This window comes from Capricornis sumatraensis, chromosome 1 (genome assembly GCF_032405125.1).
Source record: "Capricornis sumatraensis isolate serow.1 chromosome 1, serow.2, whole genome shotgun sequence".
NCBI classification, from domain to species: Eukaryota; Metazoa; Chordata; class Mammalia; order Artiodactyla; family Bovidae; genus Capricornis; species Capricornis sumatraensis.
The window spans coordinates 62018669-62042313 of NC_091069.1; the positions used below are offsets into that span (position 1 = coordinate 62018669).

General features: G+C 58.3%; 1 protein-coding gene across 1 annotated transcript; it reads right to left on the reverse strand.

Annotated features, from left to right (window-relative positions):
* Window positions 1-2136: 2136 nt before the first annotated feature.
* On the reverse strand, window positions 2137-19326 carry EDAR (ectodysplasin A receptor). Its single transcript, XM_068982039.1, has 11 exons — window positions 19276-19326; window positions 18631-18753; window positions 18016-18197; window positions 13535-13620; window positions 7637-7723; window positions 6306-6431; window positions 6151-6225; window positions 5968-6040; window positions 5164-5323; window positions 3812-3872; window positions 2137-2459 (listed from the first exon to the last, which is right to left on the reverse strand). The coding sequence occupies exons 1-11, from the start codon at window positions 19324-19326 to the stop codon at window positions 2137-2139; spliced, it is 1347 nt and encodes a 448-aa protein (XP_068838140.1).
* Window positions 19327-23645: the final 4319 nt, after the last annotated feature.

Genomic DNA, 23645 nt, shown 5'->3' on the forward strand with positions numbered 1-23645 from the left:
GTCCATCTTGGCTCCTGCTCCAACCCCTTGGCTCCCACTGACGGGGAGGCAGCCCTTGTTGGGGGGACAAAGCCAGCTGGGACCCCCGCTGGCCTCAGATGGGACTCCCATAGCACATCACACACAGGTGACAGCCAGGAGCAGAGCCACAGACCTGCCTACCCACACCGCCCCCAACCCCCGCCCCGCCACCTCCCCGAGCCAATCCCTGGAAGCCAGGGGTCTTCTTGTTATTAGTTTATTGAAACTGTAAAACATAATAAGTTATATCAACAGATCTAGACACAAACATTGACAGTGAAGATTCCACTGGCCAGGGCCCACAGCTCTGGCCGGGGTGTTTTCTGAGTGTGTTTATTTCAGCAGGAGCAGTGGCTGTGGCCATACCGGACAGCAGGGGGAGCCCAGCTTTGCTCGCTGAGAGTCCTTGTAGACTCAGTGATCTGAACCCATCATGCAGGCTCAAGCCCTCCAGAGTGATCCCTGCCTGGGTTTGTCTCCAGGTGAGCAGATGACGAAGGATTGAGTCACTGTCAGGACAAACTCCCTGCACATGGCGGGCTGAGCCCCCAAGACAGGCCTGGCACCGCCGGCCCTGTGGCCGCCCACTCCGCCTCCTCTGACGTCAGCAGCCTCAGAGAAGGTGGCTTCAGCAGCAGCCGTGTCACAGAGCCGGGATTGTGCCAGGGGCCACGGGGACTGAGGGTAACCAGGCTGTGTGTGTGTGCCCTGCGGGGCCCAGCAGGCCGACGCCACAGCAACAATGGTGTTAAATGGCCACATGTTCTGCGTTCAGGGCTGGGAGGTTGCGCGTTGCCCTTCCGCAAACACCTGGTTTCCTCCCCAGAAGCATTTGTCAGTCATGGGACTTGTCATTTCACAAAAGTACAAGCCAGAGACTGGTTTCAGTTTAGGAACAACAGGGTCCGGTCTGTCCCTGGGGGCTGAGCAGAGAATTAAGTTAAACACCCTCAACCTGCCTGATCACTCCTGGTTCCTGGCTCTGGCCACAGCAGATGTCCTCAGAGAATTTGCCAGAACAAGGCTGTTAAGCCCCTCTCTCAGTGTCTGCCGGACACTTAAAGTTACTGTGAGAACTCAGTTCTGTTTTCATTCCCGTTCCCCGGACAGCTCACAGTGCACTCACACCCGTAGAAGGCCTGGCATGGTCTCCAGACCCCCTTCGAGTCTGCTCGCCCCAACTTTACTTTCTCTAACTTAGAATCACAGAATAACCTATTTGCAGAAGAGAAACAAACTGAGCCCTGGGAGAGGAAGAAATCGGGCCCTGTTGGCAAGAGCAGACCAGGTCCCCATGGCTATAGACCCCACGTTCCCTGAGGGGCTCAGAAGGCCCACAAGGCATATCCCTGTCCAAGATCCTCTGGAGCCTGAGGGTTCCGTGGCTGTTTCCCTTTCCAAGCAGAGCCAACCCCTCATTTCTGTTTGAAGCAAACAACTTGTGTCCCTGAGCACTACTGCCCCAGAGGGTCCAGTCCGCTTGAGAAGGAAAGCAGAGGCAGTTCAGGGAGCCTGGGTCCTGAGGCTGGACTTGTGCAGCACTGAGTGAAGCCAGGAGGCTGCCCTTGATCGGACATCCGTGGGGGGCAGGCATCCTGCAGGGAGAAGGGCCTCAGGGACAGTGAGCCCAGGGTCCCGCAGGCGGTGCAGACCCTCACTGAGCCTGGAGTGGGAGGACGTGGTGCCTCTGCAGCCTTTTCCCAACCTCAGAGCTGCGTTCTTCATGGGGCGCCCCCACCCACCCCCCAGGAAAGCGGCTCCCCCAAGCTGTGCCCTGATTCCCACACCCCCTTGGGCTGTGGGCCGTCTTCCAGAAAACTATGTCTCCTGGGGCGGTGAACTCCCCACAGGACAGACAGGCTGCACTGTGTCCTCCAGGCACCACTGGTGTTTGCTGGGTGGTGCTGACCACATCCGTGGAGGAACAAGTAGGGGCGGGCCAGATAGATGCGCACAGACCCACTGTGCCTGGTGAGGCCAGTGCAACCTCACGTCCACACAGATCTTCTATCTGGTTAGACTGGGAGACAAGCCTGTGTCCTCCTGTTCCTCAGACCAGCAAGGTGCCCCTGGTGTGCAGAGGAGACAGCGTGGCCTTGGGGACTGCGGCCCTGCTCAGGATGCGGGGGGTGGCGGGGCAGCGGGCGGCGGGACCCCCGCCCACTCCAGGATGTCCGCACATAGGGACTCTACGGCATCCAGCCGCTCAATCTGCACCAGCTTGGTGAGAAGCTCGGGGATGCTGTAGCCAGCCGTACTGATGCGGTCGAACAGCTGCAGCCCATCTGTCATGCCACCGATCTCGTCCCGCTTGAGCCCAAAGCTCTCAGCCAGGTGGCGCCACGTCTTCACCACCGCCTTCTCCGAGTTGTACGTGGCGCTGAGCATCCGGCTGGTCTTCTCCAAGCAGTCGAAGGGCAGCTCCGTGGGGCTGAGGCCTGAGGGACAATGGGCCACGTCAGACATCAGCAGAAGTGTGACACCCTCGAATAGGATTTCTAGAACCTTTTTTAAAATCGTGAAATATAACACAAATGCAGAAAACCACACAGGATGCATGCTTCAGGCGAACAACTCCTGGGACACTGCCAGCCACACTCGAAGCCTGTCCATTCCCCTGACCCCAGCAGCTCCATCAGATGCAGCCAACCTAGTCAGGTGATCCTCCCAGTATCAGGTCCCTTCAGGGGACCACGGTCATTCTTAAAAGGTGCTCCGAGGACAGTCCTGCATGGGTCACCTGAGCCACCTCAGTGCCCTAGCGGTCCTTGGGCCCCGATATATGTTAGACTCAACCAGGAAGTGTTCCTCCACACTCTCCCCTCTTCCTCCTGGAAAGTACAGCTGACAACCCACCAACCAGCACAGGTGGAATGCTCTCTTCACAAGAAGAAAACAGACAGTATCTGCCTTTGTACAGCGAAATGCCATAGGACAACCCTGGTGCCACTCCCTCCAACGCCAGCAAAGTGGGACAGGAGCCTAGGCGTCCACCCCCGGAGGCCAGGCAGGGACCCTGGCTTCCTCCTCATCCAGCAGCTGGTCACATGCCTCCCCACCACCACACCATTGGTAGAGACCACTTGGAGCAGCAGCTGTCCACCCACACCCCTGCACAGGTTGGGCTCAAAGATCCACAGGCACCTAGGGGTGACGGGGGCACCCCTCCTCAGGCCAGGTATGTCAGAGGAAACCAGCCTCACAGAGGGTTCAGATGAGACCCCAAGACTCAGAGTGTCATGTGAAACTGTTCCGGTTTCAACAGAGAGTTGCTCATCACACCAAGAACCAGGAAGACCTCAAATGCATGAAAAAAGACCACCAGTAAATGCCGACAAGGATAACAGAGATGTTAGGTTATCTGGCGAGGACTGTAAAGAAGTCGTGATCAAAGTGCTTCAATGTGTAATTACAAACATACTTGAAACAAATGAAAAAAAAATAGAAAACCTTAACAAAAGATAGAAAATGTAAAGGAGAACCAAATGGAAATGTTGGAACTGAAAAAGGTAACAATCAAGATTAAAGCTCAGTGGTTGAGCTCCATGGCAGAGTGAAGAGGGACGAGTTACTGAGCTGAACGGCAGAACAGACATCACCCACCTGGACAGCAGAGAGGAAAGAAACTGAAACACACGTCCCTCCACACCTCCATTGGCCTGCCCCCACCCCGCCCCCGTCACCGCCCAAGCTGATGAGCAACTTGGGAGGGGGGTCTTCTCAGCCTCTCCTGGGGTACCCAGAGTGCTGGAGGGTCCCTGGGGAGTCAGGGCCCCACACCTCCCCTTACCTTCCACAACACCACACACACTGGCATACACGTCCAGTATCTTCTTCCTTCGACTCTGAATCTGTGAAAAAAGTTAGTGAAAGTTGCTCAGTCATGTTCAACTCTTTGCAGCCCCATGGACTATAGCCTGCCAGGCTCTTCTGTCCATGGGATTCTCCAAGCTGGAATACTGGAGTGGGTTGCCATGCCTTCCTCTAGGGGATCTTCCCCACCCAGGAATCAAACCCAGGTCTCCTGCTGTGCAGGCGGATTCTTTACCCTCTGAGCCACCAGGGAAGCCCAAGAATACTGGAGTGGGTAGCCTATCCCTTCTCCAGCAGATCTTTCCAACCCAGGAATTGAACCGGGGTCTCCTATTGTAGCAGGCAAATTCTTTACTAACTGAGCTACTAGGGAATCCCAGAAAAAGTTAAGAGAGGATGAATTTTCAGAAAGGAGATGTCAGCAGCACAGGCCCACATCTTCCATCTCCATGCCAGCAGGGCCCCCTTCTGATTCCATGTCAGGAATCCTGAGCCACAGCCTCGCCAGAACGTCTGTCACATTCACAGAAGGAAGCCCTCCCTGGGGTCACCCAGCTCAGCGCCCTCAGTGTCCACGGGGCTTCTCTGCTCCACTGGACATTCAGACTCACAGACAACCAGAGGCCACATCCGGCTTCACTGGCTTCAGTCTCTCCAGAAGGACGGACCCTCCAGCCCAGCACACTAGTGGGTAGGGGTGGAGATTCCACAGCCACAGAGCTATGCAGCCCTCTCCCTGCAGGCGGGCAGCTGCGGGCCTGGCAGGGGGGTGGCGGGGGTGGGTGCACAAGGCCGCTTGGAGCCACTCTCTTTGGACAACTCCGCAGCCCCCACCCCCAGAGGTCAGTGAACTGGGCACCAGGGCATATTCCTGTCAAGACCCAACCACAGCAACTCTAACTGGGCACCTTCACTATGAGCAGTGATGCCAGGAGCAGAGCTAACAGGCCCAGGTGGGGACAGTGACCCTCCCCCGGTTGCCCCTTGGCCCCCATGCAGGGCACACCCAGCCTCTGGGCAGCAGGCGTGTGTGTGTGTGTGTGTGTGTGTGTGTGTGTGTGTGCCCACATGTGCATCTTGCCTGGTTGGACCTGTTCCAGTACATTTACAAGGGACTCTGTTGTTCCCAGCAATGTAACCTTTTTTCTCTTGGCTCACTATTTCTTCATTTCTTCTCTCAAGCTGTATGACAAAAGAACTGACTTCCCTGTCTTCAGTCTCAGATTCTGATCCTGTCTTCTGCTGGGGCTCAAGGGAGAAACCCCCAGAGTTGGCGGAGCGCATTCAGCAGAAGGCGGCGTTTGTGGGGGAGTCGGGAGCAGTCCTTACCCCGGCGGCCCGGGTGGCAGTGGCCGACTTGTCCCTGGCCAGGTGGACCAGCGACAGCAGGCACAGCTCCGGGGGGCCCTGCCCATCCGGGGCCGGCTCCTCATCACTGTCCAGGCTCCGGTTCAGCAGCTGCTCCTTCTCTGATGAGGCGTCGTTCTCACTGTGGAGACAGGACCATGGGTAAGGGTGCCATGCCAGCTGGCCTGGCCCGCTGCCCCGGGGTGGGGACCGTGGGCACCGAGACCTGTCCCTGCTTTCCCTAGAGGCTCGGGCACAGACTGCGAGGTGGAGAGACACCGCTCTGCGGGCCCAAGTCTGCATCAAGCAGACGGGCTCCCAGCAGCACCAGGTCTGGCAGACGCCCAGGGTGAGAGGGAGCCCCTTTGAGGAGGAGAGGGGCTCGGGATACCCCACAGGAGGTGGGCTCCAGTCACACCCTGTCCCTTGCCCAGGGCCATGGCCCTAGTCATGCCCCCAGAATCATCTCACACGGATGGAAAACAACCTTATAGGCACTCTGCTTGCGTCCTGTGGTTTGGCTGAAGACTTATTTAAGAACAAAGGACCATATGTGCTGGTGACTCGGTGACAGAGACCGAGCCCCACCCCGTGCCCGCTGGAGGTCGAGACATGGAGCCAACAGCCAGCTGTTCCCGGCCCCAGGGGAGAGCAGGCAGGGGCATAGGCACTGAGGACCCTGGGCCACCGCCCCACCCTGTGGCCCCCATAGGCCCAGCTGCCCTTCCTGCTCGCACCCCAAAGACCCCCCCCCCCCAGTTCAGCCGGGCTGCCTCCCTGACTCACCTCTTAGCCGATTTGGCTGGAGCCGCCGTCAGCTTCTCGAATTCGTCCTTCTCGGAGAAGATCACCACGTTGTCTGTGGGGGTGGGGGTGGGAGGGGGCATCAGGGGCCGGCCTCCTTAGGGGCTGGGGGGACGTGCTCCGGCCCCCCACCTCCTACTGCGGCCTCCAGGGGCTGCTGCCTACCTTGGGCCTCTTTCTTCTCCTCTTCCTCGCTCACGGGGGCTTCTGGGCTCTTCACAGGGGCGCTGGGGCAGCAGGCTGAGGGGACAGGGGGCATGAGTGGCCAGACGGCATCAGGGAGAGGGGGCTGGTGAGGGGTGTGGGGGGCGGGGCGGTACCCGGGGCAGACGGCCTGGCCTTCAGGATGTAGAACATGATGATGAGGACGATGGCGACAGCCAAGGTGAAGATGGTGGACATGGCAATGACCAGGGCGGTGGCCAGGTGTCCTTGGCCTGAGAGCTCTGCTGCAGTCGGGAGAGAAGGCCAGGACTCAGGGTTCAGGCCCCTGCCCTGCGAGGCTGTGGCCTGGCGAGCAGCGGCCCTGCCACCAAGCCCTCCAGCGGACCACTGGAATTCCAAACGCTGGCTTCGCCCGAGCACCGAGCCCTATACTCCTGCTCTGGCCATCGCATCGGGACCACTAGTCCGGCCCCACGCTGGTCAGCAGCGGCAGACCCCGCAAGTGGACTGGAGGGAGGGGGGCCCACGAGCTAAACTGTCCTGAAGACAGTTTAGCCCAAGACTTTTCCCCCCAAAGGCCGGGTAGAAGCATCGCCTCCAAGGGCAGGCTCTCGGGCTGGTCCCAGCACCTCATGCAGCCGTGGGCTCTGTGCGGCCAGGGCCCACCAGCTGAGGCAGCACGGGGACCACCCCTTGCTTCCCCTGCTCAACGCCCTGCCCACATCTCCCCAGGAAGGGAGACCTGTCCTGATTCTCTGAGGGAACCGAGCAGGATCCAGCCCCTTACCTGGGTGGAAGGGACCCCGTCCAGGTGTCTGGACCTCAAGGAAGTCTCCCCGCTTTGAGTGGGCAGTGGGCACGCATCCCCCCGACCCAGGTGGGGTGAGTCTGGAAGCAGGCCTAAGTGGGCCTGGTGCCCGTCTGTGGGGTGCCACCTCCGTCCTGGAGGAAGTGAGTCTAGAACCTCAGTGGAGGCCCTGCCCTGACGCTCCCCATGGAGGCGGGCAGGGGTCCAGCTGGCAGGCTGGGCCCTGGGACTCTGAAGGTGCCTGAGCCTGAGATCTCGGCCCGAAGGTGCTTTCAAGCCAGGCAGAGTGGGAGCACTGTGAGGGAGGGCCCAGCACCCAGTTTTGCTCCAAGAGAAAGTGAGGCCAGGGCCCTGCAGCCCCAGCCCTGAGGACTTAGGGGTGAGCAAAATGTGAGGCCAGCAGGTTTACTTAAAGCCACCAAGGCTCATCTGAGTCAGGCCCAAAGCCCAGGGGGCTGACCTCCCTCCGGCCCCTACCTCATGTGCCCGGATCACCAACGTGCCCCCCATGACCCCAACATCCGTGGAGGGACTGGTCCCCTCTTACAGAGAAATCACTAACTCCCAGTGTGGTTGTCACGTGAGGGAAGTGAGGGAGGTGGGAGGTCCCGTCCTGCTAGTTGCCTGTCTCCCCTCACCCTCATCTCCCACTGGGGCTGGCACCTGTGCCCCCCTTACCTTTGTGGGCGAGCTGCGGTGGGGACAGGGTGCTGCTGCCGGGTGTGCGGGGGAAGTTGGCAGAAACTCCCGAGGCGGCTCCCACACCTGCAGGGACAGCAGTGACCGATCGTGGGTCCCTCAAGAGACCCCCATTGCCCCAGCCTTGGAAATGGAGCACAGCCTGCAGGGGGAGCCCGGCCCCAGGGGTCCAGAGTCCTCGTGAGGAAGATCCTCATGAGGAAAGGGCTGGGCCGGCGGTACCTTCATCCCCGAGAGCCTCTGGCCTCACCAGGCCCTTGCTCCTTATACTGGACACGTGGAGTCACACCTGCTCCGTCCAAGATTCAGACTTGGTCCCCATGAGCAGGTGAGAGGCAGGTGTGCATGTGAGTTTGGGGGAACACCAGAGTGGTTCCTTCCATTAATTAAACAGGGTTGGACTGTTAATACTTTTAATACACACTCATGACTGAGCGACTGAACTGAACTGAACATGATCAAACATTGGGAAAACATCAGAACATGAGAGAAGCAAAAGGTTCACCCACAGTCTTGAGGTCTAGAGTTGACATTTTGATGGATTTTTCTCCAGGATTTTCCTTTGACAAGTTTCCAAAATAGTTGTGACCAAATGGTGTTAGAACAGAAACGAGGATTTAACCTTCCCTTAACTGTGATTCATAAACTCCGCTCCAACGTAAGAGGTGTCTCCCAGCAAGGGTGATTCGGAATCTGGTTCTGTGGTCAGCTGAGCCACAGGCAGGCTGTCCTATCAAGTTGCCCGATGGTGGGCCTTTCTTAGGCAGGACTTGAGGTTTGGGGTTAGTAGGGAGGATCTTGTTTTGTTTACCATCCATAGGGTTGTGAAGAGTCTGGCATGACCGAAGCAACCTGGCACATGAGGTCTTGTTCTCATGTTTCCTCTTGTCTTGCTTTTCTCTCTGGGTCTGGGGACATTGGTGCCACAGGTTTGCCTGAGTGGGGACAGTGAGCCCCACGTCCAAGGCCGGCCCTCCCTGCCTTGTGGGACCTGGACCTGGGCAGTGCCCCATGGGGCCTCTGGGGAGAGCAAATTTCCACATCACAGCTCCAGGGGTGGTGGTGGGGAGACTCCAGGCTGAATCTTCCACACATCTATGTCCAGGCAGGAACTGATCTTCTCGCCTTTTAAAGCCAGCAGGAAACTACATATACCAGAGGGCGGAGGTCAGGAAGGATGGCAGGCTGGGGACTGCCCCCAAGTGACCATGCTTCTGTTAGTTAGAAAATGAACTGTGCCTGGAGAGCATTGAGGGGGCAGGACAGGGCACGGGCCAGCAGATGCTCCCCCACACCAGGATGGCCTTGCTGGGGTGGAGACACACAGTCCCCCCAGCCATGCTCCCCAACCAGGGTGGCCTTGCTCATCCTTGGAATGCTGCCAGCTGGTCTGATGATCGGACCAGAGGCGTCTTGGCTGGAGATTTTGGCTCCTGTAGCCCAGCTCCTTCACCCTCTGAGCTCCTGGCATTTGCCCTTTGCCCTTTGCCCTCCATCACTGTCCACTGTCGGGGCTGCCCCCAGCTCTCCACACACAGCAGGGAGGCCCATTCCTCACGCTGCCTGCGGAGGGCAGGCCTTTGGGTGAGTCTTAGCGCTCCTGACAAGAGGGCGGGGCTGAGGGCGTGGGGGCCATGGTGGGCCCTTCACATCCCCGGAGCCTGGGGTGCTGAGCTGCCAGGACCGCCCGGAGCCCGTATAGGGTCTGCAGTGAGGGCACCGCAGGTGGCGGGGCAGTGTGGGGAGGGACCCCGGGCAGGTCTCTCCTCCTCTCCTGGGCTCCCGCGTGTGTCCAGAGCCTTTCCCCCGCCCCACTCCCCAGTTCACGATGCATCTCATAACTGAAATGAGATTTAAGCGGGACCAAATTGATTCTGCCTTCTCTCGCAGGGCTGCCTCAAGCACCAGCCAGTTTCCTCTCCAAAGCAGACTGCTCCCTGGGAACCAGGCCGACCTGTGTGCTCGAGGGACTTGAGGCAGCTGAAGCCGCATCTCAGGAAGACAAACGCCCATGGGCTCTGTGTGTGGGTGTCTCTCGTCTCTGTCTGTTCCTGTCCCTCTCGGCTGGGCTTGCCCATGGGGCGGTGACAGGCTTGGGGACACAGACGCGCCCAGGCCTGTGGTCTAGAGACAGCCAGAGCTGCCAGCGGCCAGGCTTACGAAACGCCTTTGCCCACGACGGGCAGGGCTGGCACACAGTGACACATCCCTGCACCCTCGGGCGCCTGCGCCCCATCAGGTGGCAGCTGGGCCTCTGCCCCGATTTGTGGTTCCCCAGGGGCCTCCAGCTGGCTTTGCCTGCACAGCTCTGAGCTCCTCATGGACCCAGGGGATCAGACACAAGGCCCGCGCTGAGCACATCTGATAGTGGAGGGTGCTGTGTGGTGGGGGGGCGGGGGGTCACCTCTGTGGGCTGAGCCCCAGGACAGCCCCGCTAGACCCTGTGCGGCCCTGTGAGGGCTCACTGGGCACCAGCATGGGTCTTCGGTGTCAGGGGGTTTCGGTCCATCCAGCACATGTCTCCTGGGCTGGATGCTGAGGTGAGAATGTCCCTAGGTGTTGAGTGGTCGCCAGGTCTGTCGCCGTCCACAAGGCTTCCTCTTGGAGCCCAGCTCTGAAGGAGCAAAGAGAGGCGTATTGTAACAGGGGTGGGCGAGGCCAGAGAGCCCAGACAAGGTCTGTCTGCAAACAGAGCAAGTTCTACTAGGCAGCGATGAGTCAGGAGCTGGCTGGGGGATGGGGGTGGGGGTGGGGGTAGGGTGGGGTGGGGGGCAGTGAGTTGTCATCCGCTGTCCTCTGGGGTCTTTGAGCACCAGGCACAGGGCTGGATGTAGGAGTCACTAGGGCCCCTGGTCTGTTAACCCTCACGAGCTGTGGGCAATGGTTTGTATTAGAGTCCAGCCTGGGATCCTCCATGTAGGTAACAGTTTGGACTTTTAAGGACAATTTATGGATTCGTACAGGGTAGCCCTGGTGCAGAGGCTGAGGCAATAGCAGAGCCGTCAGGGCCTGGCTGCTCACAGGGGATGCATCTCGGGCCCCGGGATCTGCTGCTATGCCCGTGACAGGGGCAAGCGGTAGATGTGCACAACTGGCAGAGAAACTCAGGCTCAGAAACAGCTGGAATTCAGCCGGCCGTGGGAACCCAGGCGTCATCTCCACATGGCACCACTAGGGGGCGTGAGGACGGGCTCCAGGCCTCCTTCCCTGGAACGGCCCCTCCTTGACCTCGGCCCGAGAGGAAGGTGCCTGCTGCCCTGTCCATGCCGCCCACAGGCCGTCAGGCGGTGAACTTGCCCTGAACCGGGCTCCTCGGGCACCTTCTTGCCCACAGCACTGGACGGGCAGGTGGATGAGGAAGCTGTGTCCAGTCAAGGATCTCCCCAGGAGTGGACGCTGTCACGAGGCCCCACCCTGCACTTCTCCGGGAAGGGGGAGCAGCCCAGGGCTCCGGCCTCAGGACGCCTTCTCGGGGCCTGGCTGCTCCAGCCCTGAGATGTGGGGTCCATGCCATGCTCTCTCGTGTGATCTGTAGGGTCCACTGTCAGCAACCTGGGGTGTTGTGGGGCTGAATTCTCAGGGGGCCAGCCTAGGTGATCACATCCAACCAGAGGCAGCATCCAGGCGGGAGGCAGAGGGGCTCGGGACCCCTGACATTGGGCCCAGGAGGGCAGCCCCGGGGCCCAGAGACCTTACTGACCCTTGGTTTTCCTAGAGTGGGCCTCCTGGCAGCTGGTTAGTTGGTCACAGTCAGCCTTTCAGGCCTGTCTGATGACCCTGGAGCAGGAGCCCAGGATGGAAGGTGAGTGCAGAGGGAGGGGCAGAGCCCATCCTGGAGACCACGACCCAAGCAGGCTCCACTCCCCACATCAGCCTGTGAAGCTTTGCTGAATGCATCACCCCATTTCCCAGATGGACAAACAGAGGTCAGGTGACTTCCAAGGTTGCCCAGTGGGACTCCAGGTTCCTGGAATCGGCTTCAATTCCTTGCTGACCTCCTTCAGGACTGGATCCTGTGAGCTCACTCCCGGGGGCCTGGCTGGGGCTGTTCTTTAGATAAGCCATAAATTAAGGGCTGGGGGCCAGGGACTCCAACAATGGGCCTCATGTTGGAGGAGAGAAGGGGGCTTCTCCCAGGCTGAGAGCTCTCTGGCTGCGGGTGTCTAGCACGGTCTGGCCTGAATAAGGACACAGGCCCTGTGATCTTTTAGATGAAGGCCCGTGGGGAGGAGCTGCATGAACCTCACATTCCATCCTTAGTGGGTAGGGGTGTTCAGCGTCTTCCAGGACAGGATTGCATCCCAGAGCTCTCTGCGACAGGCTCGAAGCCGGCCGCATCACGTCCTGTGGGCAGCCCCGGACCTCTGTGTGTTCAGTTGCTTAGCCTATCTGACTCTTTGTGACCCCATGGATGGCAGCCCGCCAGGCTCCTCTATCCGTGGGATTTTCCAGGCAAGAATACTGTAGTGGGTTGCCATACCCTCCTCCAGGGGATCTTCCTGACCCAGGGATCGAACCCGCATCTTTTGTGTCTCCTGCATTGGCAGGTGGGTTCTACACCACTAGCCACCAGGGAAGCCTGCTGCTGCTAAGTCGCTTCAGTCGTGTATGACTCTGTGCGACCCCATAGACGGCAGCCCATCAGGCTCCCCCGTCCCTGGGATTCTCCAGGCAAGAACACTGGAGTGGGTTGCCATTTCCTTCTCCAATGCATGAAACTGAAAAGTGAAAGTGAAGTCGCTCAGTCGTGTCTGACTCTTAGTGACCCCATGGACTGCAGCCTACCAGGCTCCTCCATCCATGGGGTTTTCCAGGCAAGAGTACTGGAATGGGGTGCCATTGCCTTCTCCAGGGAAGCCTGGGCCTCCTCTAATTTATGAATTAATTAGCATCTGGCTGGGTGGGAATGTTCAGCTTTAAAGACGCACAAACTGTCCTTGTCAGGTTCATCTGCCTAAGGACTTTGGGAGGAAGAGAATGCCTTCCATGCAGGCGTCAGTCCTGCCCCACAGCCCCCGCTGCCCATGGCCCTGCCATCCGGAGCATCTCTCCCAGAGGATCACAAAGCAGGAAAGGCATCACTGTCTCTTCTCGCCCTCCTCCCTTCCTCCTGGTGCTTCTAGGAAGCCGGCCCTCCTAAGAGTCTTGTCTCCTTGACAAGATATCGTGAGACGATGGGGAGGGCAGGGTCTCATGGAGAACCAGGAGGGCAGGGCCCCAGTGTGGGCCCTGGAACTCCCGCGAGTGGGAGGGGGGCCCCAGTGCTGGACCGGACTCCCCCTTCCCTCCCAGTCGTCTTGTCTTCCATCTGTCCACCTGTCCCACCTCGTCCGTGTCTCCCGACCACAGACACAGGAGGCCATCCGTCACCTTCTCTGAAGCAGGGGGCCCCACCCCTTCCTCCTAAATAGGCACCCACGAGCATCAAACCAGAGTTAGGGTAGGAAGGAGGCAGCCAGAGGTGAGGCCAAACTGAGGGCCTCAGTGTTTACGTCACGTGCCCTGTGGTCACTCCGCAGGCTTCCCTTCAACACGCGTTGAAACATTGTGTGTGAGAACTTACCACTGCTGAGCGCTTTGCAGTTCTCAGCAAAACACCTTGGCGCTGTGGGTGTTTGCCAGGATCGCGAGAGATGGATGGTCCAGATTTTAGCGCCCCCAGAAAACTCAGGCTCACAGAGGTCCCTCAACTGGTGTCAGTCCCCGTCTGATGTGTGGTTTTACCACCCAACCCTCCCTCGCTCCCAGGGACCTGTTGCCCGCCCGCCTGCCCTCAGGAGCATCTCTGTGTCCCCGCCATCCGGAGCCGGCTCGCAGCTCCCAAGTCAGGAGAGCTGTCAGGGTTGAGTCAGGACCTTGGACGGGGCAGACACTCACATTCCTTGGTGTTGGGGGGTGCCAGCAGGCAGGAGTAGCATACCAGGCCGTAGATGTTCCTCGGTCTGTTTTCCAGCATGTAGTAGCTGTGCAGGCGGGGTTGGGGGATGGCGGGGGGAGACAGAGCAGACAGGTGAGCGGGGATGACCACGGCTTATTCTCTAACCATCATAGCCAGGCACGGGGTGGGGGGCATGCCCCAAGGAGGAGGTGTGCCCCCCCACAAGGGCATAGCCTGCAGCCGGGCGGAGTTATGGGCAGGGGTGTCTAGGAGCCCCGGGACCTCCTGGAAGAGCTGGACGCTTGCTGACTGGGATGGAGTGGGGCTGGCTGGAGGGCGTGGCTACAGCAGCGACCTTGGCCCTGTCTAGGGTGGTCAGGGCAGAGGGCCTGAGACGCAGCCAGGTCACAACCAGAGTCACCTGCCTCCTCCTCAGGTGAGGGCACCTGGTGAGCTCACGATGGGGCTGTTTCTCTCTACCGGAAGGTCAAAGCCTTCAGGTATGGCTTGTCCCCAAGACTTCACACCCAGGAAGCTCCCTCCTACCATGCCAGCCTGCCAGCCGTGACCCTGCCACCCCTGGGGCCCTCCCAGAGGTCTGTGCCTGCTTCCACTCAGGTCCCCCAGTCCCCAGACGGCTCCGCCTCTCTGGGCCCGCCTCCTATAAGCACCCGAGGTGTTCACACCAGGAGACATCGGTGAGTAAAGAGCTGCTGGCAGTGCTGTCCCTTCATACGACTCAAGATGAAAACTCCCGGCCCTCTACTGGGTCTCCCTGTGGTTGTTTTCTAATCTCTTGTTTATTAGCCATGTGTGCCTGGCCCCGTGACAGGGGGGTGAGGCTGGGGGGACTCTAGCCTCGAGGGCTGGACCGTCAGCAACCCTGCCCTTCCTCAAGAGCCTTTTATCCTCAGACCCTGTGCATCTTGTAAACAGGAATTAGCTGATCTCAGAACACCCCCCAGAGGAGCCACACCGGGCAGGTTTACACACAGGCGCTCACATGCACGCTCTGCTGCTCTGGGAGCCACCTGCAGGAACACCTGCTCAGGGTGCCGGGCCAGCCCCTCACAGCTTCCAAGCGATGGTGGTCGCTCCTGACCCCTCCCCCCAGCCTGTGCTGGGCACCTCAGGGAGGTGGGGGAGGGGCCCACGGGGCCAAGGCTCCCGCACAGAAGCTCCCGGGTGAGGCTACTCCCCACCCTGCAGCTCCCCTCTGTCTTTCTGGTACGGCAGTGCCCAGCTCTAGTGGTATGATGAGCTGAACGATCCCAAGACCAGGTTTGCAAGGTTCCAGCATGTTCCTCCGGGAGCCCTCTGGGCGTCCTCTAACCGGGCCTGAATTCGACCCTTCACTGGTTTCTGGGGCCTGTGGTGCACAGAACCGCCCAATTGTTGGCTTTTTCTTTTCCAGGCTCACTTGGCCTGTCCTCGGCGGACGGCGGTGTGAATGCTTGTTCAGCAACTTCAGCAGGTTTCCCTCGATCCAATGCCGGGGGCTCACATAGAGCTCTGGGGCCGTCTGTCTTTCTGTAAAGCCCAGATTTCTCACACTCTGGTCTATACTGTGACTTTCCCTAGTTCTTTCTTCCTTCTTCTCCTGTTCCTCAAAGGTTGATTAAGATGAGGAGCCCAAGACAAGACTAAAGCTCAGATTGGGCCTCTAGAATCTTCCTCCACATCCACAGGGACATAGCTTCCCCCGAAGACCTGCTTCCCTGGGGGGCTCCTAGGCTCACTTTCCCCTCCCTCAAGCAGGCGGATAGAAGCTACCACGAACCTCACCGCATCCTAGGGGTCCAGCAGGGAGTGGCCGCAGTCAGTGAGAGCTTGTCATGGGGGAGGCGATACCCGAGGAGGCCTCCTAGAGCTCTGTCCCTGAGCCTCCTCTATGGCCTTTCTCCACACGAAAGCACTTGGACAGCTCACTGTTAAGAAGGGGATTTTTCCTTTTCTTTTTTCCACCCATTTGACAAATATGGGTCCTCTGTGTCAGAGCTTGTCAGACAGATACCTGGACACAGAAGTCAGCAGCTCAAGAAGTGGGTCTGAATGAAAGACCAGAACCTGGAGAGACTGGGGGTGGGGTCAGTCAACAGCAGAGATGGTGGTGGAATTGGAAGCTCCCTAGCGACATATCTGAACTGAGGTTATTTTCTGCAAGCTTGTGATAGCTCCTTGTGTTAAAGGGTCTTTCACTTTCAGTTTGTTTCTCCCTTGGAGGGTCTTTCTGCATTTCCTTTTTCTTATAGACTAATGCCCGGTGCTCTTGTTTGGATATATTCTTATTTTCTATCTCCTCTTAACTTAATACAGTGGTTCAGAGGGGGTGAATAACAGGTGACAAGCCAGCTACAAGATATGGTGCACCATTCAAAATGCTGCTGCTGCCATGACCACCACCATCATCACCTCCACCACCAGCTCTGTCATCACCATGACCACCTTCATCATCACCTCCATCATCACCATGACCACCTCCATCATCATCTCCACCACCACCTCCATCATCACCTCCACCACCACCTCCATCATCACCATGACCACCTCCATCATCATCTCCACCACCACCTCCATCATCACCTCCACCACCACCTCCATCATCACCATGACCACCTCCATCAGCACCATGACCACCTCCATCATCACCTCTACCACCACCTCCATCATCACCCCCACCACCACCTCCATCATCACCATGACCACCTCCATCATCACCATGACCACCTCCATCATCACCTCCATCATCACCATGACCACCTCCATCATCACCATGACTACCTCCATCATCACCATGACCACTGCCATCACCACCTCCATCATCACCATGACCACCTCCATCATCACCTCCACCACCACCTCCATCATCACCTCCACCACCACCTCCATCATCACCTCCATCATCACCATGACCACCTCCATCATCACCTCCACCACCACCTCCATCATCACCATGACCACCTCCATCATCACCTCCATCATCACCATGATCACCTCCATCATCACCATGACCACTTCCATCACCACCTCCATCATCACCATGACCACCTCCATCACCACCTCCATCATCACCATGACCACCTCCATCACCACCTCCATCATCACCATGACCACCTCCATCATCACCTCCATCATCACCGTGATCACCTCCATCATCACCATGACCACCTCCATCATCACCTCCACCACCACCTCCATCACCACCATGACCACCTCCATCATCACCTCCATCATCACCATGATCACCTCCATCATCACCATGACCACCTCCATCATCACCTCCACCACCACCTCCATCATCACCATGACCACCTCCATCATCACCATGACCACCTCCATCATCACCTCCACCACCACCTCCATCATCACCACGACCACCTCCATCACCATGACCACTGCCATCATCACCTTCATCATCACCACTTCCATCACCTCTACCATTATCACCACCAGGAAGCCTACACCACCGCTCTGGGCAGCCCTTGGTAGCATAGGTTGTGTGGCCACCAGAGGGAGGCAGTCACCAGGTTGCAGGGCTATACTTTCCACCTCCCAAGGGAAATCTGCTGTCTTGAAGGAAGAGTCTGTCTTTCAGGCTACTTTTACTTTGGTTTTTATGGGAAGACTGACACATAACAGAATTATGGGGGAATTATAGGAACCATATGGCTCAAATATTTCTATTGTTGTTCAGTGGTCACTAAGTTATGTCTGACTCTGCAACTCATGCGACGCCCTGGATTGCAGCACACCATGATTCCCTGTCCATCATCATCTCCCTGAGTTTGCTCAAACTCATGTCCATTGAGTCAGTGACACCAACCATCTCATCCTCTGTCACCCCCTTCTCCTCCTGCCTTCAATCTTTCCCAGCATCAGGGTCTTTTCCAATGAGTCGGTTCTTCCTATTAGGTGGCCAAAATATTGGAGCTTCAGCATCAGTCCTTCCAGTGAATATTCAGGGCTGATTTCCTTTAGAATGGACTGGTTTGATCCTCATTGAAGCCCAAAGGACTCTCAAGAGTTTTCTCCAACACTACAGTTCAAAAGCATCAGTTCTTTGCTGCTCAGCCTTCTTTATGGTCCACCTCTCATATCCATACATGACTACTGGAAACACCATGGCTTTGATTACAAATATTTCTATTAGTAGCTTTTCACCCTCAGTTTTTTCCCAGAATACTAAAAATACAAAAAATACCTTGTTTTTCCTTTCCTCACTCCACATGTGCTGTCTCCTTTTAAATATTCAACACAGCTGCTTGATTTGGGTGGTCAGAGATGCTATTATGATGAGGTCCACTTAGGGACACAGACATGGAGCCCAGGTGGGCTGCCCTGCGGGTGGAAGGTGGTGGGACCCCCACCAGGAGACCTGTGCCCCCCTTCCCTCCTCTCCCGGAGCTGGAGATGTGTGACTCTCCTCCCGGCAGGACCCATGCCCGGGAGGGGGACGTGGGCAGGGCGGCACGGAGCTCACCCAGGCAAGCAGGGCCCACACTCGGCGTCGCGCTCTGTGTCCCCCGGGGTCAGCACCGTGGCCCGGAAGAAGCCCTCGCAGTCCTTGTGGCGCCGGCAGATCTGGTAGCCGCCCTTGGAGAACTTCTCCGCGGGGCAGGGAACGCAGCCGTAGTCCTCGTCCCTGGTGCCATAACCGCAGGACTGGCCAGGGAAGGATGGGACACAGGTGGGTCAGCGGCTGCATCACCACGACGACCACCACGCGACCCTGAGGTTCCTAAGCGCCGGGCGCACGGGCTGCTCCCAGGATCTCCTCTCTCGGGGCGTGGACTGTCCTAGCCGCAGCCCTCCCCCGTCTGCTCTGAGCCCGGGGGTCCCCGCTGCCCCACCGTCCGATGCTGCCCCTCCTGCTGGCTCCAGGATAAACTCATCCGGCCAGGCTGACGGCCCTGGGAGTGCACACTCGGCGCCAGGACCCCAAACACCACAGCCACATTCAGGTTCCCGGCACTTAGCAGGTGGTCTGTGCAGAGATCCCAGAGGAGGGCTGTCCATTCCAGCCAGCCATGCGGGCTGGACATCCGTCCTCCGCGGCTCCCTACTCCCCGGGGGCCGCCTCCGGGGCGGGGCTTACCAGGTAGGGCTCCTCCCCTGGCGCGCACTGCGGGCACTCACGGCACAGCCCCGTGGTCTGGTTGTAGAACTCGTTCTCGCCACAGCTGGCCTCCTCCGCACTGGCCCGGCACACCAGGGACGCCTGCCTCGAGGAAGGGGCTCCTTTGGCCTCCACTCGCCCTTGGAGACCCCCGCTGACTCTGGTCAGCACCTGGAGGTTGTGGTGGAGGAGCCCTGGGGGGGACCCCTTCAGCTAATGCCCTGGCGGTCCTCTCCTGACAGTCAGAGGCTCTATCCCAAACGCTTGGCACCGGCAGCTCCCCGGACTCGCCTCAAAGCCGGGGAGGCCCCTTCCCGCAGCCTCCTGTCACAGGTGCCTCAGCTCACCGGGAGCTCCGGCTTGACTTAGGGTGTGGAACTTGGCACAGGTGCGCTGGGCTGGGCACCACCACACAGACCACAGAGCCAGCTGAGGGGAGCTCTGAGTACAGTGACCGCCTCTGGCTGGGGGCTGGTCAGGGCTTTGCCCTGGAGAGCCTGGTGAAGGTGGGGGCAGCAGCATGTGATCACCGCACGGCTGCTGCACAGACAGGATGAGAGGGACATGGCCAAATGGCAGCTCCCACTAGGAATACCCTGGGGCACGGGCATCCCGGCCACTTACCAGCAGGACAGGCAGCCAGGCCATCCCTGTGCAGCTTCCCCTGTGGGCCATCCTGTCCCGAGGGGTCACCTGAAAGACACACTTCATCAGCAGGGGGCTGCTCGGGACCCCAGGCCCTGCCCGGCCTCATGTTCAGTCTGAGGGACCTCCCGGAAGGTTTTAAGTTGAGCCCAGGCCCCTTGCTCCCCGGTGGCCACACTTGGGCCACTGCTGCCCACCTGGATTCGGGGTTTGAATTCCTGACAAAAGCACACCCTGCTCTGATGCTGGGGTAGAGGAGAAGCTTCCAGAATCAACCAATGACTCAGACTCGAGGTCAGCTGGCCTAGCTAAGTCCCCAAGATCCCCCCAACCTGAATCCTCCGTGACCATCGTTGGTCACGGAAACCCACAATCCCCACCCGCACAGAGCAGATGGCTTGAGCCACAGCCCTGATGCTCTGGGCCTGCTCCCGTTCTGGGGACCTCATGTCTACAGTGCAGGGTCCCCTCAGCCCCAGGAGAAAAGTGGCCACAAGTCACTGAAGGGGAAAGCTGGGGGTCAGGGCAGAGTGGGGCAGCCGGACCTTCTGTCTAAACCCGCAGGACTATGCTCAGGAAGGCATTTGGGAGAAGGACCTAGGGGGATGCTGGTCCCCGGGGGAGGGGTCTGACTCCACCAGCCTCTCAGCCTGGGGCCTCCCCTTGCTAATGGGCTCCACAGGTGCAGGTGGGACCGTGAGAGTTGGTGCTTGTTCGTTATTCTGACAATCGCGATCCCAGGCTCTCAGCCCAGCGGGTCCCGCTTTGTCTGTAAAATTCCTGACACACACAGCAGGTCTGTAGGGACAGCCACTGGCTTTTCAACAATAACTTTTTGTTGTGGCAGGGGGAAGCAGGAGTGACCCCAGATTGAGGGAGGCGGTGGGAAGCTATCCCTTCCAGGAAGTAGGGGTGTACATGTGAACTCTGACCAGCAGGGAAGGCTGCAGGTTTGGGGAGGATCCCCGCCATGGCCTGGGATGCCAGGGAAAGAGGGGGGATGGAGACAGGGCCCTGCATCCCAAGATCTTTCCGGATGGCACCCCTGTTGGCCTGTTTCTCACCCCAGTAGCGTCTGGTGGCTTTGGGGAGGGGCTAGTTTTCCGGAATCTCTTGACACAAATCCTGCCTTCTTCACTCCCCCGCACACACAGTCCTGCATTCAGAACTGTGTTTATGGTTGAAAACCCCAAGTGGACGGGGCCAGATAAAAGTGCCAGCCACCCGGCGGTGAACTCCTGGGTGTTTTCCTTCTAGCAAGGAGCAAGCTGGGGCAGGCGGGGAGTGGGGAGGCGGGCCTGCGCCTGCCAGGTGGGCAGGGAAGGTGTACACAAAGGCCGGAACTTAGGATCAGCCCCGGGGCAGCCGGCCAGGTCAGGAGAGTGGATTTCCTAAATTAACAGACCTGGAACCCCGCCAAGGACCAGGCTGGGGCTTCTGCCTCAGTTGATTTCCAATTATAGCTGCACCTGGGAGGGCTTCCCTATAAACCCAGAGGGCCGGTGTAGCTCAGGGCTGTCCAGGCTCCTGGAAGAGCAACACGTGGATGAGAAACAAAATCGAGCCTGTGGTTTTGCTGCATTTCTGTTATCCACAGTGACTCCCCAGGAAGGAGGGCATGTGCGGGGCCAGGATTGCAGCCATGTGGCCTGAGTATCCCCGGGTGCCCTGGAGGGGCTGTGGGTACCCTGATGACTGGCCTGAGCCCTGACCTCTCCTCCCGGGTTCAGGAGGGCTTTCTCGGGAGCAGCACCATCTTCCCAGGTCCAGGATCTGCTGACGCAGCAGGCTCGCACTCCAGTTGTGGATGTGGAGGCCAACCAGGACCAAGGCTCGAGCCACACTTGGGCCCTGCGGGTGAAGCTGGGCCTCCTGGGAACCTCCTGGGCCTCACATGGAGGTCAAGGGTGTTGGGGGCAGCTCGGGCGAGGGGGTGCTGGGCGCGAAGCAATCAAGCTCTCCTCTTCAGAGCAGTGCTGGGCTCCGAGGGTGCAGCAGACCAGGAGCAGGGCCCGGGGTGGAGGTGTTCCTGGAGGCCAGAGATGGCACGCTTCCTCTCACCCTGGTCCAGGGGCTGAGTCGGGGTCAGGGGGCAGCACTGGCAGGGGGCAGCCGCTCAGGAAGTGTCCTGGCTCTTCAGCCACCAGGGCTGGCTGCTGCTTGGGCTGTGAATCCTGTTGGCAGGACCCACCTCCAGGGGCATCCCAGGGGTCCCGTCCCGCCTGGTGGAGGGCTCTCCAGAAACTCCAAGAGGTTTCTGGCTCACTGATGCTGCCAGGTGGGCAGTGCCAAGATGTAAGCATCAGAGGCACTGCCAGCCTCAGGGGTTGGACAGCTGGGGACATGAGTGAGATCGTAGGAGCCACTTTCCTGTGACCCCCACAACAAGACTGGGAGGAACTGGTGGTCAGGGAGAGGCCGAGGCTGGAGACTCTTTAGAGGGACCCCAGAGAGATGGAGGGTGAGGGGCTGAACGGGATGCAGGCAGGAGGGGACCACTGGGGGCATTCACATCACATCTTGGTGAGACCTGAGGACTCTGACAGGTAAGCGGCCTCCAGTAGGTCGCCAGGTGGCAGGCAGTGTCCACGTTGTCTCGTGACGTAGGAATCACATTTGTGGAAACACCTGTGTGTAATCGTCTTGAGGTCCAAGGCCTCCCCTTCTCTGCTGGAGGCTGTTCCCTCAGGGGCCTCCTGACTGCACCTCCAGACTTGCCTCTCAGGACAGACATAGGGCCCCAGCTTCTGCTTCTCATTCAGCCTGTGGGCCATGGATGCATCAGGTGGCCACTGGGTGCTCGTCAGAGGATGTGGGTGCAACACCTGCCATTGTCTCTTCCGAGGCTAACAGAGGTCAAGGTTGATGGGCTCTCACAGGCAAGCAGGAGTTTCAGGGGCAGGTCGGGGTTGAGTGGACAACATAGGAGGCAGCAGGGGAGGGCCACCGAGTGGGCAGGGGCTGGAGAAACCCACATGGAGGACCAAGAGGCCACAGAAGGTCCAGCCCATCACGCCTCCCCAGGGGAAGTTGACAAAGAAGCTGGTTATTAAAGATTAAAATAAGTACCCTAGCTTCATTTGTCCATTTTAACTGAAATAATACTCAGAAAATAGGTATTCTTGCACACATGGAATAAATGTAATGCCTGAAGTGTGAGTTAACTTTTGGCCCCTTGTGGCTTTGGTACCAAAGGACCCTTGCTAACACAGACAAGCACATCACACAGTCTCAGTTCCTGCTGGGCCTTAGCTCTTCAGCACTCAGGGAGTCAGGAAGAGCAACGAAACCGTATTCTGGTTCCGTTCACGTTTCTCTCTTTCTATGTTGCTCAGCTTTTCCTGTTTGCTTTTATTTTCCTATGTATAGACCAGCGACCATGGTAATTGTCTCTGAGGTGCTGTGCACAGCCATAGCCTCAGAAGGTCCCTAAGTTCACACCAGCACTGCCACTGATTGTCAATCCCGGTTTGGGCTTCTTAGAAGGAGCCTATGTGTGTGCGCAGTGATGGAAGTGGGGCTGGACCTGGAGCAGGAAGCTCATGAGTTGAATGTGGCCAGAATTTATCCAGCCAGAAAGTTCAGCAGGAGGGCAGTTATGCTGTGCAAACCTCCTGCTGTAAGACCTGTGCTCACAGGGTTCTATTCATTTGTTTCACTTAATGCCTCACAGCTGAAAGGATCTTATAACAACTGATGAGCCTGATGAAGCTTTTAAAAAAGTCTCTACTTTATTGCCTTACCACAATCAAGGGAAAGCATTTCCAGGGTAAAATCAGGAAGGTTGCTTTAACTAAAATACATTGCTTTAGACTACAAAGAGAAGGAAATGGCAACCCACTCCAGTGTTCTTGCCTGGAGAATCCCCGGGCAGGGGGAGCCTGGTGGGCTGCCATCTATGGGGTCACACAGAGTCGGACACGACTGAGGTGACTTAGCAGCAGCAGCAGCAGCAGACTACAAAAGGCAAGTTTTTCTAGGATGCTTGGGCGTACATGTGTGCTAAGTCGCGTCAGTCATGTCCGATTCTTTGTGATCCCATGGACTATAGTCAACCAGATTTCTCTGTCCATGGGATTCTTCAGACAAGAGTACTGGAGTCGGTTGCTGTTTCCTTCCCCAAGAGTGCTCATATAAACACGAAATTTTGTTGAAACATAATAGCAACTGCTCTCTAGCACTTAAACATGCAGGTCATCTATCCACATTCATCTGCCCATCCATCCATCCACCCATGCAGGGCTTACTGAGCATCTCCTCTAGGCTGAACCACAAACTGCCGCGATGCCGACAGGGGTACGTATGTGCTCAGTCGCTCGGTCATGCCCACTCTCTGCAGCCCCGAGGGC